Below are 21,512 nucleotides of genomic sequence, written 5' to 3'. Positions count from 1 at the left end.
TAAGCTAAAGAGAGTTAAGCTAAAGATTGTTATTAAGTGGTATATTTAAGCTAACGCTAAATAATAGTTATTTATTGCATTTATAAAACGCATGACATTATAAAGGATTATTATTGGGGTCAGCCAGAGCTCCAGTTCCTGATGAAACACACACACACACACACACACACACACGGCAGATGTGAGCGCCACTCATGAATAATGCTCTAATGCTGCATTGTGAGCGATTACAATAATCTGACACGTCTAACAAAAGCGGCGGAGAGACGAACGCAACGCTTCATCACTGCTGTCAATCTCTCCAGTCGCGCGTGAACAGAAGATTCCAGAACACGCAGAACTGCATCTTCAATGCTCATCATAAACACACACTCAGGTGTTCATACACAGCAGCTCTTCCTCACGGAGGATCGATGCGTCACACACACACTCTACCGGTGCAGTGGAGCCGCGCTACACACTCCCGAACACCAGACCAACCAGTCCGACACACCACTACAGCTGCACTCAATCATCAATGCAGATCAACATAATACTATTAAAAAACAACAACAAGAAAAAATAATAGAGTCTAAAACTAAACAAAAAAACCACTGAATAAAATAAAATATATATAAAAAAAATACTAATAGGGTCTAACACAAAACAAAGCAAAAATATTATAAAAAAAATAAAAAAAAAGGTCAATATTAATATTAATAAAAAATAATATTATGATGTGTGTGTGTTGTGTCGTTTAGTTCGTCTGGTTAAATGGGAGGATGACAGTCATTATATATAATAATAATAATAATATATGAGAGAAAAAATAGTGTCTAATACAAAAAACAAAATAGAATAAAAAATAGGCCTTAAAACTAAAATAAAATAATGAATAAAGATAGAATAATATTATAACATAAATATGGCAAATCAAACAGGTGTAAAACTAAATATAATACAATAAAAATAACAAAAAACCTGAATTAAAAAAACCCTGATAGGATCTAACACAAAACAAAGCAAAAATATTATAAAATAAATAAAAAAGGTCTAAAACAAAATAAAAAAATAGAATTAAATAAAAAATATGAAAGAAAAAATAGGGTCTAAATCAAAAAACAAAACAGAATAAAACAACTGAAAGTAAAATAAAATAATCAATAAAGATAAAATAATATAAACTAAATCAAATGTGTAAAACTAAATAAAATACAATACAAAAGAAAAAGAAAAATAATAGTCTAAAACTACAAAAACCTGAATAAAATAAAATAATAAAAATAAAATAGTAACTTAAATAAAGAAAATAATAATAATACGGTCTAACACAAAACAAAGCAAACAAACAAAAAATACTATTAAAAAAAAGGTCTAAAACAAAACAATAATAGAATTAAATTAGAAAAAGATAAATAAGGTCTAAAACAAAACGATGAAAAAAACTAAATATTATAAAATAATTAAAAAAATAAAGTAAAATTTTAAAAACTTAAAAAAAATGTAAACATTTATAAAATACAATAGGGTCTGAAACAAACAAACCAATAAATAAAGGCTGGCACTAATATGTGCAGTTTCAGTTATTGCTGATATGAGGAAAGTGAATCTCTCCGTCACGCAGAACAAACTCCTTCAGTCGCTGTTCATCTCGCATTCAACGCTTCGTCCGGCAGACTCTCTTTACTACAGCCTGATGCTTTAATGATGCTGTTTTTAAAGTTCAGCCTAAAGCAAGTCAGCAAACCATCAGCGTTATGAAAGAATATCCCAAACTTTAAAAACGGTTAAATATCAATATCATCAGCGCGACCGTTTGTGATTCCACACCACATGCATGCATCACTGTAATTATGTGAAATTATTGTAATTTAACTAAATATATAAAACCGGTTCAGTAATTTTTAACCGTAATTTTACAGTAAACATTTGAGTTAAATGTACCATTTTCAGAATTAAAAAGCTTATAATTCACTGCGAAAAGCCATAAACTGACATTCCCAGAATTCCCTGTTTGATGGATTTTCATTTGAATAACTGTTTCTTCTTGTACTTCATTAATTAATGTTTATTGCATTATTTTAGTGTTTAAAATCTTGTCTTTATATTTTTATGATGGACGTCAAAAGGGCTTTCGTATTTTTTTTTGTTGTAAATTACAGTTTTTTGAAAATTAATTTACATTTTTTACTGTTTTTTTTTTTTTTTTTTTTTACTGTTTTGTTTTTGGCAATAACATTTTCAATTTTTTTTTTTTTTACAGTGAAATGACTGAGAGTCGCATGAGGGTCATTTAAGGACTTCCTGGAAAACACCACAGACCCGGAGACAGGGACCAATCCCTGAGACGAGCCGCTCATCCGCTCACAGACGCTACGAGAAACACTGACTAGATTAAGACAGTCATGGTTTATTATGAGCGAATGCATCATTTACGTACAGAAAAAACCTGCAGTGGTCTTACTTGATATGAGGATACATGAACATTCATATTAGAAATACAGGAAGAAAATGTTCCGGATGCGTCCGTCCATCAGTGTCCATGATCTGAGAGTTCATCGAGTCTCTAGAGATCCTATAATCCTGTGATCTGAAACGGGCGTCTCCGGGTGTCTGAAACAGGTAAAACATCATTACAAAGCATGTTTTAACCCTAGTCGAGTTACTGTGTTTGCTTGAGTTTCAGTTCACAGTGGCTAAACCAATAAAGCACAACAGGAAGTAGAAACTCCATTCATTTCCTCCATAGGGAAACACTACTGTGAGCAACGCGGCTGCTAATCAACACTATCTGCTTCTCGTCAGCACACATTATTAAACATCATTCTCAAAATAATCATGTTTAACAGCAGAATTCATGGTGAAAAACTACATTTCCCATGATGCTCTGCTGAAATTCCACCAATCAGAATCATGACGAGCAAAACGTGCCAAAAGAGCTTGTAAGCTCCGCCCACTCTCATGAATCGCCACGAATATATATGCATATATATTGTTTTTATATACATAACGGTTGGCTGAAACAAGCTACTATAGTCGCTGGAGTGCATTAGATGTCCGATCAATCACTATTCAGTTTAATAAAGCTTCCAAACACATCAAACATCTGACAGAAGTGTGTTTGTGAAGAGAATGACGTACACTAGCAGTCAAAAGTGTTGGATCGGTGAGATTTTCGGTGTATGAAGCACAGTGATGCTGATGAGGATGATGATGATGATGATGATGGGCTTGTGTTGTGCAGGTCAGCTCACCTGTATCCGGTTTCCAGTGTTCACCAGAGCTGGTCCCGGTCCGAGGAGATCTGTGCCGGCCGAAACATGGGAAATGAAAGCCGGAAACGGCATTAGTTTAGTGTTTCATACAGAGCAGAAAGATATCCAGCTCTGAGGTTGGCCTGGTTAATCTGCCGGCCTCTGAAGATAACCGCGGATATTTGGGATCAATAATTAGGCTCCAGACAGGTTTGGCGAGGCCCTTTAAATAATTGATAGAAGTTGAACGAGCTCATACAGTCGTCATAACCAGGAGAAGGACATTTGCATTGGGTTACTATTAAAAGCTTCTAATTAAAGCCTTGAGCGGACTCTGACGGGCGAAGGGTGTTGCGGTGACACACGGGGCATTAATGGGGCTAAAAGCTTCATCTACTCGTGAGGTGGGAACAGATGATCCCGAAGACTGACGGACGTGACCTTCAGCTGACCCACAGACTCACTCGCACTCGTTTTCGTTTCATCCACCCTTGATTTTTAAGCATAAACGTACTTATTTTGTTCAGAAAACAAGTCATTTTGCTTTTCCAGTAAATGAATCTTTTAAGAATGGTTAGAGTTTAGCAGATGAAATTACTAGAGCAACATGTATGTGATAAAAGCTGATGAATAGTGTTAAGAAAGCACATCAAATGTTATCATATGCAACAAAAATGACATAAAACATCAAATGTGAGGGCTTTAAGTGCCCAGATTGTGCTATTTTAAAGGTTTCTAATTTAGTTTTGAAGATTAGAAGACGAGACTAGATTGATGAAGACTAGATTTACATCTTTTCTCAGAATTGTGAGATATAAACTCGTAATTGCGAGTTATAAAGTCTAATTCTAAGGGGAAAAAGACTCAGAATTGCATGTTTATATCTCACAGTTCTGACTTCATATTATTTATATTACATGAATCAAAGGTCAAAAGCTCTTTCCTCTCAGTGTCTGAAACGCTTCGTTCGGAGATTCAGTCTCTCTAAGCTCCGCCTCTCTGAGAGCTGCTCTGCTGTGATTGGTCAGAAAGCAAACGCTCATTATCATATCTGAATCTCAGTAACGATGGCGTGGGTTTTACCGTATCAATCTCAGAAAACAGCGTCTTCTCCACACGAACAACACGAACAAAACTCTTCCAGTCTCAGATACACTACAGCAGGGTTTCTCAACCTTTTGCCTACTGCGACCCACTTTTTTTTGTATGCCAGTCATACGACCCACTAAGGCTGGAAATAATTCAATAACTGAAATGCCTCTCAGATCTATAGGTTACTCCTCCGTAAGCCTGTAAGTTTATTATAATTAATTTCACAAAAACACAGAAACATTTTCAATAGACAGACTATGAGGCAAACTGATTTTTTTTTACTCACGTTAATGTGACACTTGAGACACTAGTGGCGAGACGGATCACAAAACTTATCACGGATCCGTGGTTTGATTAAAGTCAATTTTATTTTAAAATGCGCTTCTTTGGCTGGCTCTGATATAGCTGGAAGGCAGCATATTCAGGATATTACTGAAGCGGGAATAAACATCACAATATGATTATCTGCTTCTACGATGACAAGCAGAGTTAGTGTCCCAGTAACACCACTGAGAAGTTACACATACGGTGTTTCACTCAATTGAGGCTAAAGCAAATGTTATTTGCTTACTCACTCTTGAGCGTCTGGCGCGAGTGATTTCAATTCAATGTAAACACGCGTTTACGCGCGTCTAGAGGTCCTGCGGCGCGAATGAGGCGTTTAGCGCGGCGCGGGCGCGTCCAGTTCGCGCGAATGAGGCGAAACACGAGATAATGCATCTGTCTTTTCTATCATTTCACTGTAGCTCAGCATCGCGATGTAAAGTTAACGTTATTGCTTTAACAGCAGCAGTAAAACTGGGCCATTTAATTTTGCCATTCATAAATAAGTGTTTTGACATGTCTAGCCGAGTGGCACTATCCATGGTACTGGGAGGGAGATTTAATTCTTGCATGTTTTTTAAAGTAAAAGTTTTTAAGTAAAAATACTGCGTTAGGCTACTTCATGAGTTAATAAGAAAAAATATTTTACAATTCCTGCAAATGCAGTGATGAAGTTCATGTTCTCGTGATTTATTTTTATGAATAAAAATGTTTCAAAACATCCATACATTCAAAACATAAATTTTTTCTCACAAATCGCACCCTGAATACAGCGTTAGAAGCCACGGCAATAATGAAGTAGCCTACGACATTAGAAAATCAGATTCGTTGGAGGACTGGCTGTTTACGCACAACTTTTGTTTCAATCTGTGCGCGTTTATGATTAGGTGTTTACATTAAGGCTTTTTAGTCCGATTGAGCCGCCAATGCGTTTACGAACGGATTATTTTGTTGCATGTAAACGTAGTCTATTGCAATGAGACTATTGTGAAGCCCATTTATTAGCTGTGCTAGTGAACACAGAAGTCTTGCGACCCCCTATAGAATTATCAACGACCCACCGGTTGAGAAACCCTGCACTACAGTGTTTGAGGGCGGGGCTAAGAGACGCTGCTCAGCCAATCAGGACCAGAGGTGGGGATTATGCAAATTAGTTTCATGTGAGACTGGAATTACTGACTCGTTTATGCAGTTTCTTCTTTCTTTTAGGAGACAATAACTCTATTTGTCGAGTAACTTTTCAGAGCTTTTACATTCACAAACGGCTCTATTACACACTGCATGAATGGGAATGTTTGTAAAAGTCAAATTACATTTATTTATACAGCGCTTTTTAGTGTTTCAAAGCAGAGATAACAGGACAATAATGCAACAAAGTTTGTTTCCAGAAGAAAATAGCGTCACAGTCCAGCTTAAGTAAGTTCAAAGATGGTTAATTTTGTTGTAAAAAAGTTATTAATTTAGTTCATTTATATATATATATATATATATATATATATCGCCGCTCTGGAGAAAACCGTGATGTCATCGTCCAGCTCAGTTCAGCTCTCATATAATGGTGTCAATGCAGGAATATTAAATTATATAAAAGCATAATGGGCCCGTTTCAATCATGCATAAAGAAACAGGCTTTATTTTTGACTCCCTGGAGATTAGTTAGAGAGTTGAAAAGACGGTATTAAAGGACATTGATTTCTTCTCTAAGGTTGGCTCTACTATGTTATATTGAGTCTGACACCGTTTTGTCAGTTTTGCTGCTCTTATTTGTGTTTTATGTGCAGGTCTTACTATCTGGTTGTTGTGTAAAGTGTCTGTTGTAAATGTGCTATAGAAATAAAGTGAGCTTGAACTTGACGTATCTGCTGAAAGCCTCATACCTTGGTGGTCTTGACCTTGTTCCCGGTGGCGCAGCTCCAGCCTCTGAGATCCGGCAGAACTTTACACTCCTCTCCATCCAGACACGGGTGCATCTGACACCACCACTTCTGCGCCACGATCGCGGCTGAACACAGAGAGAGTGTGTGTGTGTGACGGGTCAGTGTGTGACTCGCAGGTGTTTGAGACACGATGGAGGACATTAGAGCCCAACTTTAATTTGCAGAGAATGTCAGAGACAGAATGTCAGTGATAGGTCAGACGGCACTCAGGGGCCCGAACCCATCAGAACCGGCCCTCGTCCTGCTCATTAAAGGGATAGCTCACACAAAAATTAAAATTAGCCCATGATTTACTCTCCAACTCAACCGGAGCGGCAACACTTGATCCATTAATACTAACACTTTATCTTATATTCTATTATCTATTATCTTTTATTATTTAAAAAAAACTATAAAAAAACACGTACGGCGTTAGATTAAACCGGGAAGGGTCACAGCACTTGCATATTGTTGTCCTACTGTTAGTTTCACTGCTTCTATTGTTCTCTTTTGTAAGTCACTTTGGATAAAAACGTCTGCTAAATGAATAAATGTAAATGTAAAAATGTTCTGTTTTGAAGGATCGAGTGCATCATAACAGAATGTCAGATACACCTAGGATGAGTTCAGGGAGAGTAAATCATGGGCTAACTTTCATTTTTGGGTGAACTATCCCTTTAAGATTCATTTCATAGAGCATGCGCGAGCTGAAGCATTATGGGTGGGATGATCACAGATTAATCAGCCGTTAACGTTTCTTCATTAACAGACAGACTAATAATGATGCTCATGATGCGCTCTGATTCATGAGGAAAATTTACTAGCAATTTCAGAGTGAACATTCTTCCAACACTACATATTTTTAAGTGTATCATTCATATTTTTATTTAAAACGGCACTGGATGCATTAACTCCAGCTAACAGGGATATCTCAGAATTACTGACGCATGATATATCAGCCACCGTTATTATAATGTTATCATTATCGGCCCGACAAGAAAATTTGGCCGATATATTAAAGCCGATAAATAATGGACTATTTTTTAGGGATGCACCAAAATTAAAATTTTGGCCTATACCGATAAGTCTTTATATTAGAAAGCTGATAACCGATGTATTGGTCGATAAATAATGTATTATTTCCTTCAGCTGAGACTCTTCAGATGCGCACTGTTCGCCATTATGGATTTGAATTGCTGGAAATATGATTGGAATCACACAAAAAAAGGAAAATACAGTTCAGTGCAAGTCTGTCATATCGGCTACATAAAATTATAACGAGAACATCATTATAATTGTGTGTTTGGGTCATGGATTTTAATGGTGAGACTTTTGTTTTTGTAATCAGGCTCTCAAAAATTATATAAAAATTTGGGTTTATATTTATCTGCCGATATATCGGTTATCGGCTTTCAAATATAAAGAATTATCGGTTATCGTATCGGCAAAAATTTTCATATCAGTGCATCCCTATATTTTAGTCATGCTGCATAATGGTTAAACCGATAATCACAATTATTTTTGCTCAAAATTCTTATCTTGATTAACTGTTTAACTTTCTTCACTTTGGCCTATAAGCACTTATCAAGAAAATGCATGCTTTATTAAATGCATGCTCAAATTCAAATATAAAGAATTATCGGTATCGGCCAAAATGTTCACCTCGCTGCATCCCTACTCAGAGTATCAGTGGTGTGTGTGTGTGTGTGTGTGTGTGTACCGTCGACGCAGGACGGAGCCGCTCGGGTCGTTCCCGCCACTTGTCCCGGGAAGCAGGAGCACTTGACCGTCAGCGATCGCTCCTCGATCTTGTTCCTATTGCAGCAGCGATGCAGCGCCACCACCTCACACGTGCCCGAACGCACCTCCCGCACCACTGCACACACACACACAAAACACTTCAAATACTACTGAAATATAGTGTCAAATAGCTAAAATAACAATATATAGGTATATATAGTGTGTGTGTGTGATTGAGTGAGTGAGTGTGAATCTGAGTGTGTGTGTGTGTGTGATATTCATATATATAATTAAACTAAAATAACAAATAGTTAAAATAACAATATATAGGCCATTTTAAAAACTGACAAGAAAATGTTAACTATAATAAAAATAAAGAGAAAACCTGAATTAAAAACTCTAATAGTACATCAATGATCGAATTGAAACACTGAAGTGACGTGTGACTGATGCTGCTTTATTCACTCAGAGCTGTGATGATGATGATGATGATGATGATATTAGTGTTGAGCTGATAACGAACTATTCTCACTACAGCAACTGAATTATTTACATGCTGCTGCGCACTGGACTTAATTACTGCTGACATTTATATGAGACTATGAGAGTGTGTGTGCGAGTGTGAGAGTGTGTGTGAAAGAGTTTTTGAGTGAGTGTGTGTGTGATTGAGCAGTGTGTGTGTGTGTGTGTGTGTGTGTGAGTGTAAATATTAGATTAATAAAAATGAGCAATTGAAATAAACCAAATCACTAAAATTACTTACTGAAAATAATTGAAAAACTAAAATAAAAATAAACCCTAACCCTATATAGAAATATTATATGAATGAATATTATGAATATTAATAAGACAATATGTCTTATAGTGTGTGTGTGTGTGAGACGAGAGGGAAACCCACCCTGATGTTCCCTGGATTGTGTTGAAGATCCCAGGAGAAGCAGCAGCAGAACCGGTGCCAGAACGCTCTGAACTCTCCCACTCATCCTGCACACACACACACACACACACACACACACACACACGGAGCATTAGTGTACAGGGAACGGGATCAGGACCGGATCTACTTTCTGAACCTTTGATCTTTTCATTGACACTTGGGATGCCTTTTTGTTGACTTTTTATCACATTATTTTTGTAATCATCATAAATTAAAGCAATAAGCCGTGATTTACAGTGAGTGTAGAGCAGCTGAGGGCGTTGTTAGGCGTAAAACCGAGTAAAACCCCTCAGCTGTTCTAAATCCACTGTAAATCACGGCTTCAAGGGGCTTATTGCTTTTATAAAACGGTTACTCCATAAAAATATTCACTTTAATATTTATTTAATTCATAAAATAAACACCAGCAACAAAAAATATGACGTTATAACACATTTATTCCTCCGCCAAGCAATGTAGTTCCACAGAGTGTGTGTGGAGTAACACTAGTGTAACGCGGTCACAGGTGTGTGTGTGTGTGTGTGTGGAGTAACACTAGTGTAACGCGGTCACAGGTGTGTGTGTGTGTGTGTGTGTATGTGTGTGGAGTAACACTAGTGTAACGCGGTCACAGGTGTGTGTGTGTGTGTGTGTGTGTGTGTGGAGTAACACTAGTGTAACGCGGTCACAGGTGTGTGTGTGTGTATGTGTGTGGAGTAACACTAGTGTAACGCGGTCACAGGTGTGTGTGTGTGTGTGTGTGTGTGTGGAATAACACTAGTGTAAGGCGGTCACAGGTGTGTGTGTGTGGAGTAACACTAGTGTAACACGGTCACAGGTGTGTGGTGTGTGTGTATGTGTGTGGAGTAACACTAGTGTAATGCGGTCACAGGTAGGTGTGTGTGTGTGTGTGTGTGTGTGGAGTAACACTAGTGTAACGCGGTCACAGGTGTGTGTGTGTGTGTGTGTGTGTGTGTGTGTGTGGAGTAACACTAGTGTAACGCGGTCACAGGTGTGTGTGTGTGTGGAGTAACACTAGTGTAACGTGGTCACAGGTGTGTGTGTGTGTGTGTGTGTGTGGAATAACACTAGTGTAAGGCGGTCACAGGTGTGTGTGTGTGTGTGTGTGTGTGGAGTAACACTAGTGTAACGCGGTCACAGGTGTGTGGTGTGTGTGTATGTGTGTGGAGTAACACTAGTGTAATGCGGTCACAGGTAGGTGTGTGTGTGTGTGTGTGTGTGTGTGTGGAGTAACACTAGTGTAACGCGGTCACAGGTGTGTGTGTGTGTGTGTGTGGAGTAACACTAGTGTAACGCGGTCACAGGTGTGTGTGTGTGTGTGTGGAGTAACACTAGTGTAACGCGGTCACAGGTGTGTGTGTGTGTAGTAACACTAGTGTAACATGGTCACAGGTGTGTGTGTGTGTGTGTGTGTGTGTGTGTGTGGAGTAACACTAGTGTAACGCGGTCACAGGTGTGTGTGTGTGTGTGTGTGTGTGTGTGGAGTAACACTAGTGTAACGCGGTCACAGGTGTGTGTGTGTGTGTGTGTGTGTGTGTGTGGAGTAACACTAGTGTAACGCGGTCACAGGTGTGTGTGTGTGTGTGTGTGTGTGGAGTAACACTAGTGTAACGCGGTCACAGGTGTGTGTGTGTGTGTGGAGTAACACTAGTGTAACGCGGTCACAGGTGTGTGTGTGTGTGTGTGTATGTGTGTGGAGTAACACTAGTGTAACGCGGTCACCAGTGTGTGTGTGTGTGTGTGTGTGGAGTAACACTAGTGTAACGCGGTCACAGGTGTGTGTGTGTGTGTGTATGTGTGTGTGTGGAGTAACACTAGTGTAACGCGGTCACAAGTGTGTGTGTGTGTGTGTGTGTGTGTGTGTGTGTGGAGTAACACTAGTGTAACGCGGTCACAGGTGTGTGTGTGTGTGTGTGTGTATGTGTGTGGAGTAACACTAGTGTAACGCAGTCACAGGTGTGTGTGTGTGTGTGTGTGTGTGGAGTAACCCTAGTGTAAGGCGGTCACAGGTGTGTGTGTGTGTGTGTGGAGTAACACTAGTAACGCGGCTCAACCAATCAGAATCAAGGACCGGAACTAACTGTTTTCTAATCGAAGGCTTCATTTGCAGCGTCAACGGGAAAAATCCCAGATTTTCTCTTTAATCTCCTGTTGCAGATCCTCTTCGGACTCTTCTGGTCGTTAGTAATCTAGCAGTGATCGCAGTCGCTCTCTCACTCACACACACACACACACACACACACTGACGGTAATTACTGGCAGCTCCACATATCACTTACACACAGATTATGAACTGATATGAACACCTTCTATATTCCATTACGGAGGAGCTGCAGATCCGACCGTTTGTTTCCCGATCGGTGTTAGGATTGTGGTGGAGTAATGAGTATTAGATCATCTGAGACTGACACACACACACACACACACTCTCTCTCACACACACACATACTCTCTCTCTCTCTCTCTCTCTCTCTCTCACACACACACACACACACACAAACTCTCTCTCACACATACAAATACATTTTATTAAATGATAAAAATTAACATGAATAAATCAAGATTTCTTTAAAAAAAAGGACGGTGTAAATATGAATATGAGATCTGTCTCAGTTCCAGACACGTGTCATCTTCGTCAGTAAAACACAAACATAATAATGTTTAATCTTCAGCATTTACATAAACCTGTTATTAAATGACAAGCTGATCGAAACATCCATATGCAGGCATTATGAATTCTCACAAGCTGTTCCTAAAACACATATTAATATCATGAATTATATATTAAACACTAAATCTGAGGTCGCACTAATATTTGCGCTGGTTCTGCATTAATAACTGCGTGTGTTTGTGCAGAGTCACCTTGGGAATCTGACGGAGTGACCTTATAAACGTCTTTAATTCCGGCGCCGGAGGGAGAAACACAGAATTATTTCCTCATTAAGAATCTGTCAGAGAGGAACGAGCCGCTTCTAATTGTGTGTTTTATTGTAAGAGCTCTTCATGTTTAATTCAGGCCTTTGTGTTGAACTGCAGACCCTCAGGACATCTGCATAATTCATGCGCAGAACAAGAGAACACGCCGGGAAACTTTGGACAAGCGTTCATAAGCTCGCATGCATCAGCCGGATGAATTATTAAAATTATTAAAATCTAGTCTGGTTAAAAATGAGGTTGTCGTCTGCGTTCCTTCAGCCCTCCTCATTCCCATCATGCCGTTCTTCTTCAGGAGGTCACGACCTCTCTCACTCGTTCTGAACTGGTCGTTCGTTAATAAAAGTTAATAGAGCGCAACAGTTCCTGAAGTAAAAACTTGATTTTTAGCAATAACTCATAGACCGTTACAGACAGCCTTACTGTGAGCTACCAGACTGATAATTAATGTTCAGTCCACATTATTTCAGCTTATTCTTAAAATAATCGTGTTTAACAGCAGAATTCATGGTGAAAAACTACATTTCCCATGATGCTGTGCAGAAAATTCCACCAATCAGAGAGTCGAGTAGTTCTTTCCCTCAGTGATGATGTTAGGCACAACATACTGAACCTTTGTCCAATTTTCAATGTGCGTTTGTGTGTGTGTGTGTGTGTGTGGGTGTGTGAGTGTGTATGTGTGAGTGTGTGTGTGCGTTTCGTTGACTTAGTTTAATCTGCTGGGTGAGAAACACGTTGTATGCGAGTGTGTGTGAGTGAATGTGTGTGTGTGTGTGTGTGTGTGTGTGTGTGAATGTTTGTGTGAATGTTGCTGGGTAAGAAACACGTATGTGAGTGAGAATGTGTGTGTGTGTGTTTTGCTGACTCAGTTTCGTCTGCTGGGTGAGAAACAAGTCAGAAAAGAAAGTCACTTTTGATTTGATGTAGAAATTCATTGCTCACATTTTCATCCCCTCGTCCCGAAGAGGAAGAGGAGGAAGAAGAGGAAGAGGAGGAAGAAGAGGAAGAGGAAGAAGAAGAAGAAGAAGAAGAGGAGAACATGTCCTCAAGCTAAAGACTGAGTCCTCAGTGTTTCTCATGTGGAGAATAAAGCGAGACGAGCGTCTTCTCTCCTCTTCCTCTTCCTCATCCTTATCCGCTCCGGTTCCCGCGTGAAGTTTCAATCAATGTCTGAGATTCAGCGAGCCGCCATTAGCTGTTCACCTCACACTCTCACACACACACACACACACACACTGATCAATGCCAGTCTCTCGGGATCATATGAACGCTCTATTTCTGATCTGCTGTTAATTGCTCTTTTTCTGACGGCAGCTTCAATAACGAATACGCGTCAGAAACTAATTTTAAGAGTGAATAAAAAACAATTCTCTAGTTTCATCGCGAATTAAAGAAATATTTGAAACCAGAATATTGTACAGAAACTGTAGAGAGAAAGCTCTTTTCCAGCTCTACTTTACTGGTGTTCAGACCTCAGAGATCGCACTCATCAAACTATATCTTGAGGATATTAAACTCAAATCCCAGATATAAGGAATCCAAAATACAACTTGCAATGTATTTAATAATATATATTACATACAAAGTTTATAATGGCTATTAGTGTTCAATAAATAATATTTTATATATTTAATAAAAAAAATCAATAAATACAACTCTGAAGTTTTGGTTGATAATGACATCTGCCGACGCGCTCTCTCTGCCGACACACACTCTCTGCCGACGCACTCTCTGACGACATACTCTCTCTGCCGACGCACTCTCTGACGACGCACTCTCTGCCGACACACACTCTCTGCCGACGCACTCTCTGACGACATACTCTCTCTGCCGACGCACTCTCTGCCGACGCACTCTCTGACGACATACTCTCTGCCGACGCACTCTCTGACGACGCACTCTCTGACGACATACTCTCTGACGACGCACTCTCTGACGACACACTCTCTCTGCCGACGCACTCTCTGACGACATACTCTCTCTGCCGACGCACTCTCTGCCGACGCACTCTCTGACGACATACTCTCTGACGACGCACTCTCTGACGACACACTCTCTCTGCCGACGCACTCTCTGACGACATACTCTCTCTGCCGACGCACTCTCTGCCGACGCACTCTCTGACGACATACTCTCTGCCGACGCACTCTCTGACGACGCACTCTCTGCCGACGCACTCTCTGCCGACGCACTCTCTGCCGACGCACTCTCTGACGACATACTCTCTCTGCCGACGCACTCTCTGACGACGCACTCTGACGACGCACACTCTCTGCCGACGCACTCTCTGCCGACGCACACTCTCTGCCGACGCACACTCTCTGCCGACGCACTCTCTCTGCCGACGCACTCTCTGCCGACGCACTCTCTGCCGACACACTCTCTGCCGACGCACACTCTCTGCCGACGCACTCTCTCTGCCGACGCACACTCTCTGCCGACGCACTCTCTCTGCCGACGCACTCTCTGACGACATACTCTCTGCCGACGCACTCTCTGACGACGCACTCTCTGCCGACGCACTCTCTGCCGACGCACTCTCTGACGACATACTCTCTCTGCCGACGCACTCTCTGACGACGCACTCTGACGACGCACACTCTCTGCCGACGCACTCTCTGCCGACGCACACTCTCTGCCGATGCACACTCTCTGCCGACGCACTCTCTGCCGACGCACTCGCTCTGCCGACGCACACTCTCTGCCGACGCACTCTCTCTGCCGACGCACTCTCTGCCGACGCACTCGCTCTGCCGACGCACTCTCTGCCGACGCACTCTCTGCCGACGCACTCGCTCTGCCGACGCACTCTCTGCCGACGCACTCTCTGCCGACGCACACTCTCTGCCGACGCACACTCTCTGCCGACGCACTCTCTGCCGACGCACTCGCTCTGCCGACGCACTCTCTGCCGACGCACACTCTCTGCCGACGCACTCTCTCTGCCGACGCACTCTCTGCCGACGCACTCGCTCTGCCGACGCACTCTCTGCCGACGCACACTCTCTGCCGACGCACTCGCTCTGCCGACGCACTCTCTGCCGACGCACACTCTCTGCCGACGCACTCTCTCTGCCGACGCACTCGCTCTGCCGACACACTCTCTGCCTTCGCACACTCTCTGCCGACACACTCTGCCGACGCACACTCTCTGCCGACGCACTCTATGCCGACGCACTCTGCCGACACACTCTCTGCCGACACACTCTCTGTGCCGACACACTCTCTGCCGACGCACACTCTCTGCCGACGCACTCTCTGCCGACGCACTCGCTCTGCCGACACACTCTCTGCCTTCGCACACTCTCTGCCGACGCACTCTCTGCCGACGCACACTCTCTGCCGACGCACTCTCTCTGCCGACGCACTCTCTGCCGACGCACACTCTGCCGACGCACACTCTCTGCCGACGCACACTCTCTGCCGACGCACTCTCTGCCGACGCACTCTCTGCCGACGCACACTCTCTGCCGACGCACTCTCTCTGCCGACGCACTCTCTGCCGACGCACACTCTGCCGACGCACACTCTCTGCCGACGCACACTCTCTGCCGACGCACTCTCTGCCGACGCACACTCTGCCGACGCACTCTCTGCCGACGCACACTCTCTGCCGACGCACACTCTCTGCCGACGCACTCGCTCTGCCGACACACTCTCTGCCGACGCACACTCTCTGCCAACGCACACTCTCTGCCGACGCACTCTCTGCCGACGCACTCTCTCTGCCGACGCACTCTCTCTGCCGACGCACTCTCTGCCGACGCACTCTCTGCCGACGCACTCTCTGCCGACGCACACTCTCTGCCGACGCACTCTCTCTGCCGACGCACTCTCTGCCGACGCACTCTCTGCCGACGCACACTCTCTGCCGACGCACACTCTCTGCCGACGCACTCTCTGCCGACGCACTCTCTGCCGACACACTCTCTTTGCCGACACACTCTCTTTGCCGATGCACACTTTAAGACAAAAAAGTCAAAAAGACTTTAATCAAACAACGTCTGTGTCTCAGACCAGTATTTCCACACCTCGGATAACTTTCCAGAACTTTCCAGGTCCAATACCCTCGAATTCAAGGATTATTGTGTCCAACAACAAACGTTGAGGTTCCATCGCAGTAGTTTCGTGCGCGTGAACGCCATGGCAACGTACAACACAAAGTACCTCACGCGGGAAACACTTAACGTAATGTGTAAATGCGCGTAACTAGCGTAAATCACGCAAGCTAGTGTGCATAGGCCACGAAGTGTTGGCGAAGTAACACATTAGCGGAGCGGAGGGAATCATATGGAATTTTTTCCAGAAAACTTCTCGCACAGAATAAAATTAGCACTTTCTTGAATTTACTTAAATTTCCACAGATAAGCCACACAACTTTCCCCCCCCCAGATTCACAAACTTTCAAGGATTTCAAGGACCCGTGGGAACCCTGACGCTTTCCGGCGGCTCATTGACCTTTGACCCCAACATGACCTTTCCATCAACCGGCCGTCCTTCTTCAGAGCAGATTCACACACAAAACTGACCTTGACTGGTCAAAATCCAAATCGTGTTCTTCCTCAGTGTTTCTGTCTCGTTCTCCAGCACAAATATCCAAACATTCTTAAATCAAGAAGCATTTACTTGAGAAGAAGCAAAACAATTCATTTCATTACGTTCTTCTATAGTTTTCATCATTGCTCATCAGTCTCAGTCTCTCGGTGCGCATCAGCGTCAGCATGAACTTGTTTTCTGACAAAAGTGTGATGAAAGGCGTCAGAAACGCTGGCTATTTTTAAACGTGTCGTGCGCGCGCTCTGATTGGACGCAGACGGGACAGGAAGTGATGTCTGATTATGAGGTCAGACAATTAACCTCAAACTGCATCAGAAACAACTTCAAAACAGCCATTATTAGCCATCAGATCACTGCAGAAATGATGCTCTCCCTCAGTGCTTCTGTCTTGTTTTCCAGCACAAATAACAAAAATAAATAAATAAAGTTAAATTATGTTCATGCAGTGTGTAATAGAGCTGATGTGAATGTAAAAGCTCTGTAAAGTTACTCGACAAAGAGTTATTGTCTCCTAAAAGAAGAAACTGCTGAAACGAGTCAGCAATTCCAGTCTCACATGTAACTAATTTGCATAATCCCCGCCTCTGGTCCTGATTGGCTGAGCAGCATCTCTTAGCTCCGCCCTCAAACGCTGTAGTGTATCTGAGACTGGAAGAGTTTGGTTCGTGTTGTTCGTGTGGAGAAGACGCTGTTTTCTGAGATTGATACGGTAAAACCCACGCCATCGTTACTGTTCGTATCACTGAGATCAAGAGCTGAGATTCAGATATGATAATGAGCGTTTGCTTTCTGACCAATCAGAGCAGAGCAGCTTTCAGAGAGGCGGAGCTTAGAGAGACTGAATCTCCGAACGAAGCGTTTCAGACACTGAGAGAAAAAGAGTTTTTGACCTTTGATCTGTTGTAGGAGAATCTAAAACTAAAGTAGAACGTTTTAAAATAGCATAATCAGAGCACTTTAATTTAAAGGGAAAACAAGATTATTTTTCTTACATTATTGGTGGATATTTGCTCTTATTTTAAGCACAAACTCACTTCATTTTGATCAATATTTCAGGGAAACAAAGTAATTTTTGCTTCTTCTCCAGTAAACGTGTCTTGATTTAAGAATGTTTGGAAAACGAGACAGAAACACTGAGGAAGAAGCTCATGTTTGCTTCATCTGAGGCCGTACGTCTACGGTCAGGGTCGATCTCTCCTCGTCTCAATATGTTCAGAGACCAACATGAGTCCAGATTAATGCCGGACTCAAGGTGATGATGAGGACGGCCAATAATAGCAGCCACATACACACACACACCGCTCGAGATGAAGCGTATCCGTGCCTTCATTAGGTGTGTTTGTCTGTCAGATGTGAGCGAGAATAATAGAGTTAACAAAGAAAAAAGACAGAAAAGTTGATTAATTCCAGCGCGTCAGACGTTGAGTTTCTACACTCTCGCTGGTTTATTTTTGTTATAATCTGTGTGAAGTGTCAAGCAGGAGTACAGAAACACACGTGTGTGTGAATAAAAGATAACCCAGCTGATCTGAGGCCTGTAAGAGTCGACTGATAAACACTTCACATCTTTATACTGCAGAAAACAACAGCGATATCAACGCATGCAGATGAGCAGCTGGCGGGAGATTCTGATTGGATCGTTGTGGTTTGCTATTTGATTGACAGGTGCTGGACGGAAGGGGTTATCGATATTATAAATTATTATTATATTATCTTTCAAAACTAGAACTGAGCTGCTTCACATCTGAATCGATTTCTTTTACAACAGTTATTGAATTGATCTGAATAATATCTCTATTGTCGTTTTAGAGAATTTGAATTTGTCTCATATTTGATGACGTGTGCATCATTGATTGTGTGTATTGCTGTGCTATAAGCTCTCGGCGCGATCTGTAGTGGATAAAGCGCTGTAGAAATGAAGCTGAGCTGGAGAGAGAGCTCGTGTTTTACTCTTACATCCGTGTGTTTAGCCGACGCTTTCATCCAAAGCTAGCGAACACAAGCTATTAGTAAAAGAGAATAATATTCCTAATAATATACAATGGCAACTTTAGATTAGGAGTGTGTGTGACTGGTTTTTGATTAAAGATTACCAGGGTGCATGAATGTAAAAAACATAATGCACATGGACAGATCATTAATAACAAACACAGCAATATTCATAAAAAATAAAATAAAATAAAAGGGTTTCCTGTGACTTTAGCATGCGATGACTAGTGTTAATAATGATGATCGTCAGAGCGGTTATGAAAGCACTGGTACGCAATATCAACAACTAGCTTATGATTTTTTATATGCATTTGTTTCTAACAGCTACTTAAAAAAACTTCCAATTTATTCTCCCTAAATTTGTTCCAAACGTTTCCTTGTTCTTCTGAAGGATGTTTGTATCCGAACAGTTGTTGGACCCCATTGACTTCTACAGTATAGAGAAATAAAAATACTATTGAAAGTCTCCAGAACACAAACATTCTTCAAAATATCACAGAATATTCATTTCAGCAACACTAATGAAAACAAGGTCATTATTGGCGACCATATTTACACTAAAGATATTAAATGAGTCTAATGCCATATTGTGTTTCGTAATCATAAAGAAACCAAAAATATTAGGAAATTATCAAACATGTCATACTGTCATTTAAATAAATTAATCATTTCATAAATAAATTCAACACTCACTTACAAAATAAAATATAAAAAGAATTCACCAGTGATTCTTTGAAGTACCACGGTATTTATGGCACTTGTACAAACATCAGTTTCTTTCCAAAATGTGTGTTTGTGCGGATGATGCTGTGTGTAGTAAGTTCACTATTAGTACTGTGGTAAACTGCGTCAGGTCAAACACTGTGGTACTACATGATTATTACCTATATTTATATCTATGGCAATTATATTATTAATTATAATAATAAACAAAAAATACCACAAAATAAAGCAAAGCAGTCCATATGGCTCGTCAACTGTATTTTACACTAAAGTCAGTTTCTGCCACATAAGCAAAAAATCATGCTTTGGTAAATCGTGAATATGACATAAAAAGTCGAAATTATGACATACTAAATTATAATTTTGACTTTTATGTCACAATTATGACAAAAAAAAAATTATATGACGTAGGCCTTCAACCATTAAGTCACTTTATATGCAATTATGACTTTTATGTCATAATTTCTACTTTTTAATGTAAAGTTATGATTTTGTAAGTCATAATTTTGACTTTTTATGTCAATTATGATTTACCAAAGATGGTTTTTGTAATGTATGGAAGTCCGTGTGGCAGAAATGGCTTTCCATAGATTTTCATGTCAGTCACAAAACAATCAATAAACCACTTTAAACTTTATATATATATATATATATATATATATATATATATATTATTTATAAATTGTTTTATCTATTTAGTCCGTGTGGCAAAAATGGCTTTCCATAGATTTTCATGTCAGTCACAAAACAATCAATAAACCACTTTAAACTTTATATATTTTATATATTAAACTTATATATATATATATATATATATGTATATATATATAAATTGTTTTATCTGTTTGCATCCGTCAGCGTTCTGACTGACTTTAATCTTGCGCGAAATTAAAGCGTGAATGAAGGAACAGGATTGATCACCTGAGCTGCTCCTGATCAATCCATCCGATCAGCTCGATCAGTCCAGCGGGAGTCGCAGTTCGATCGATCCAGGGTTCCGGTTCGGTTCAGTCAGCGGCGCATCGGCGATTTCACATAATTCAGATCGGAGCGCGAGTTGAGCGCGTAACCGTCACCAACCGTCATTAACCGCCATTAACCGCCACAGCAGAATAAACGAGATTATTCCGATAAACGTTTCCCGCGTCTCCTGTTTAAATAAATTATGACGTTAAAAATTAGCCGTAAATGGGCTAAAAAAAAAAGAGAGAAAAACAGATGCTGCTCTTCCCTGAGCTTCACACACTGACTGACTGAAACACACACAATGAATCTCTCTCTCTCACTCACTCACTCACAGTCTTTATCGCTCTCTCTCTCTCTCTCTCACACACTCTTTATCGCTCTCTCTCTCACACACACACACACATACACACACTCTCTCTGTCTGTCTCTCTCTCTCGCACTCACTCTCACTCTCACCCTCTCTCTCTCTCTCTCTCTCTCTCTCTCACACACGGTACCGTTTATGTACCGTTACCACAGAACTCCCATCTCACTGACAGGGAACGTTCTGTCAAGGTTCTCAAAGTTGTAAACAAACGTTCTTCTAGGAACATTAAAAGAACGTTATCCGGTCTTTAATAATGTTCTCAAAACATTAGCTCAAAAAAATAATTTATATATCTTTCATGGAACGTTTTTTATAAAAACGTTTTAGTTGGACTTAAAAAAAAAAAATGTTGCTACTTGTTTCAGAACGTTCAGATTCAAAAGTAATCGTTCCCATAATGTTTGAAGAATGATACAATGGAATCTTCCCTTATAACGTTCACATAACCAAGAAAAAACGTTTTTAAAACATTTCAAAAACTGTTACATTCAGAAATAACGTTTTCATAACTCACCCGGCTGGACGGCAGTTACAGTGCCCAACATACAACACCATATAGTTCATGAATAAGGCATGATCTTCATCTGGGCATTTCAGAGATATAATCACTGCACCATTTGACTTTTGTGTCACATACCACTGTATTTTCTGTAATGATGTATTATTATATAGTCGTCGTGATTGTGTTTATGATGATCCGCAGCGCGGGATGTTTGGATGCTGTACCGCGGGCG

At 41.1% G+C, this 21,512-nt stretch overlaps 1 protein-coding gene across 1 annotated transcript; it reads right to left on the bottom strand.

Moving 5' to 3' along the window:
* Nucleotides 1-2,003: 2,003 nt before the first annotated feature.
* On the bottom strand, nucleotides 2,004-20,699 carry LOC311081345 (chemokine-like protein TAFA-2). The gene is made up of 6 exons (XM_084111887.1): nucleotides 20,367-20,699; nucleotides 9,204-9,289; nucleotides 8,286-8,441; nucleotides 6,527-6,651; nucleotides 3,234-3,283; nucleotides 2,004-2,592 (listed from the first exon to the last, which is right to left on the bottom strand). The coding sequence occupies exons 2-5, from the start codon at nucleotides 9,286-9,288 to the stop codon at nucleotides 3,254-3,256; spliced, it is 396 nt and encodes a 131-aa protein (XP_083968013.1). The 5' UTR covers nucleotide 9,289; nucleotides 20,367-20,699; the 3' UTR covers nucleotides 2,004-2,592; nucleotides 3,234-3,253.
* Between the last annotated feature and the right edge of the window lie 813 nt (nucleotides 20,700-21,512).

Source organism: Abramis brama (genome assembly GCF_963993115.1).
Source record: "Abramis brama genome assembly, chromosome: 4".
Classification (NCBI taxonomy): Eukaryota; Metazoa; Chordata; class Actinopteri; order Cypriniformes; family Leuciscidae; genus Abramis; species Abramis brama.
Note: the sequence above shows the minus strand (reverse complement) of the source record. Positions and strands in the feature narration are given on the sequence as shown.

What these genes read in the sequence shown, in the direction of transcription:
- LOC311081345 (XM_084111887.1), bottom strand. Translation starts at nt 9,288, where the DNA reads ATGAGTGGGAGAGTTCAGAGCGTTCTGGCACCGGTTCTGCTGCTGCTT. An exon ending in ACAATCCAGGGAACATCAGG is followed by an intron (nt 8,442 to 9,203) that starts GTGGGTTTCCCT and finishes GTGTGTGTGCAG; the next exon opens with TGGTGCGGGAGGTGCGTTCG. An exon ending in GGCTCCGTCCTGCGTCGACG is followed by an intron (nt 6,652 to 8,285) that starts GTACACACACAC and finishes CTCTGTGTTCAG; the next exon opens with CCGCGATCGTGGCGCAGAAG.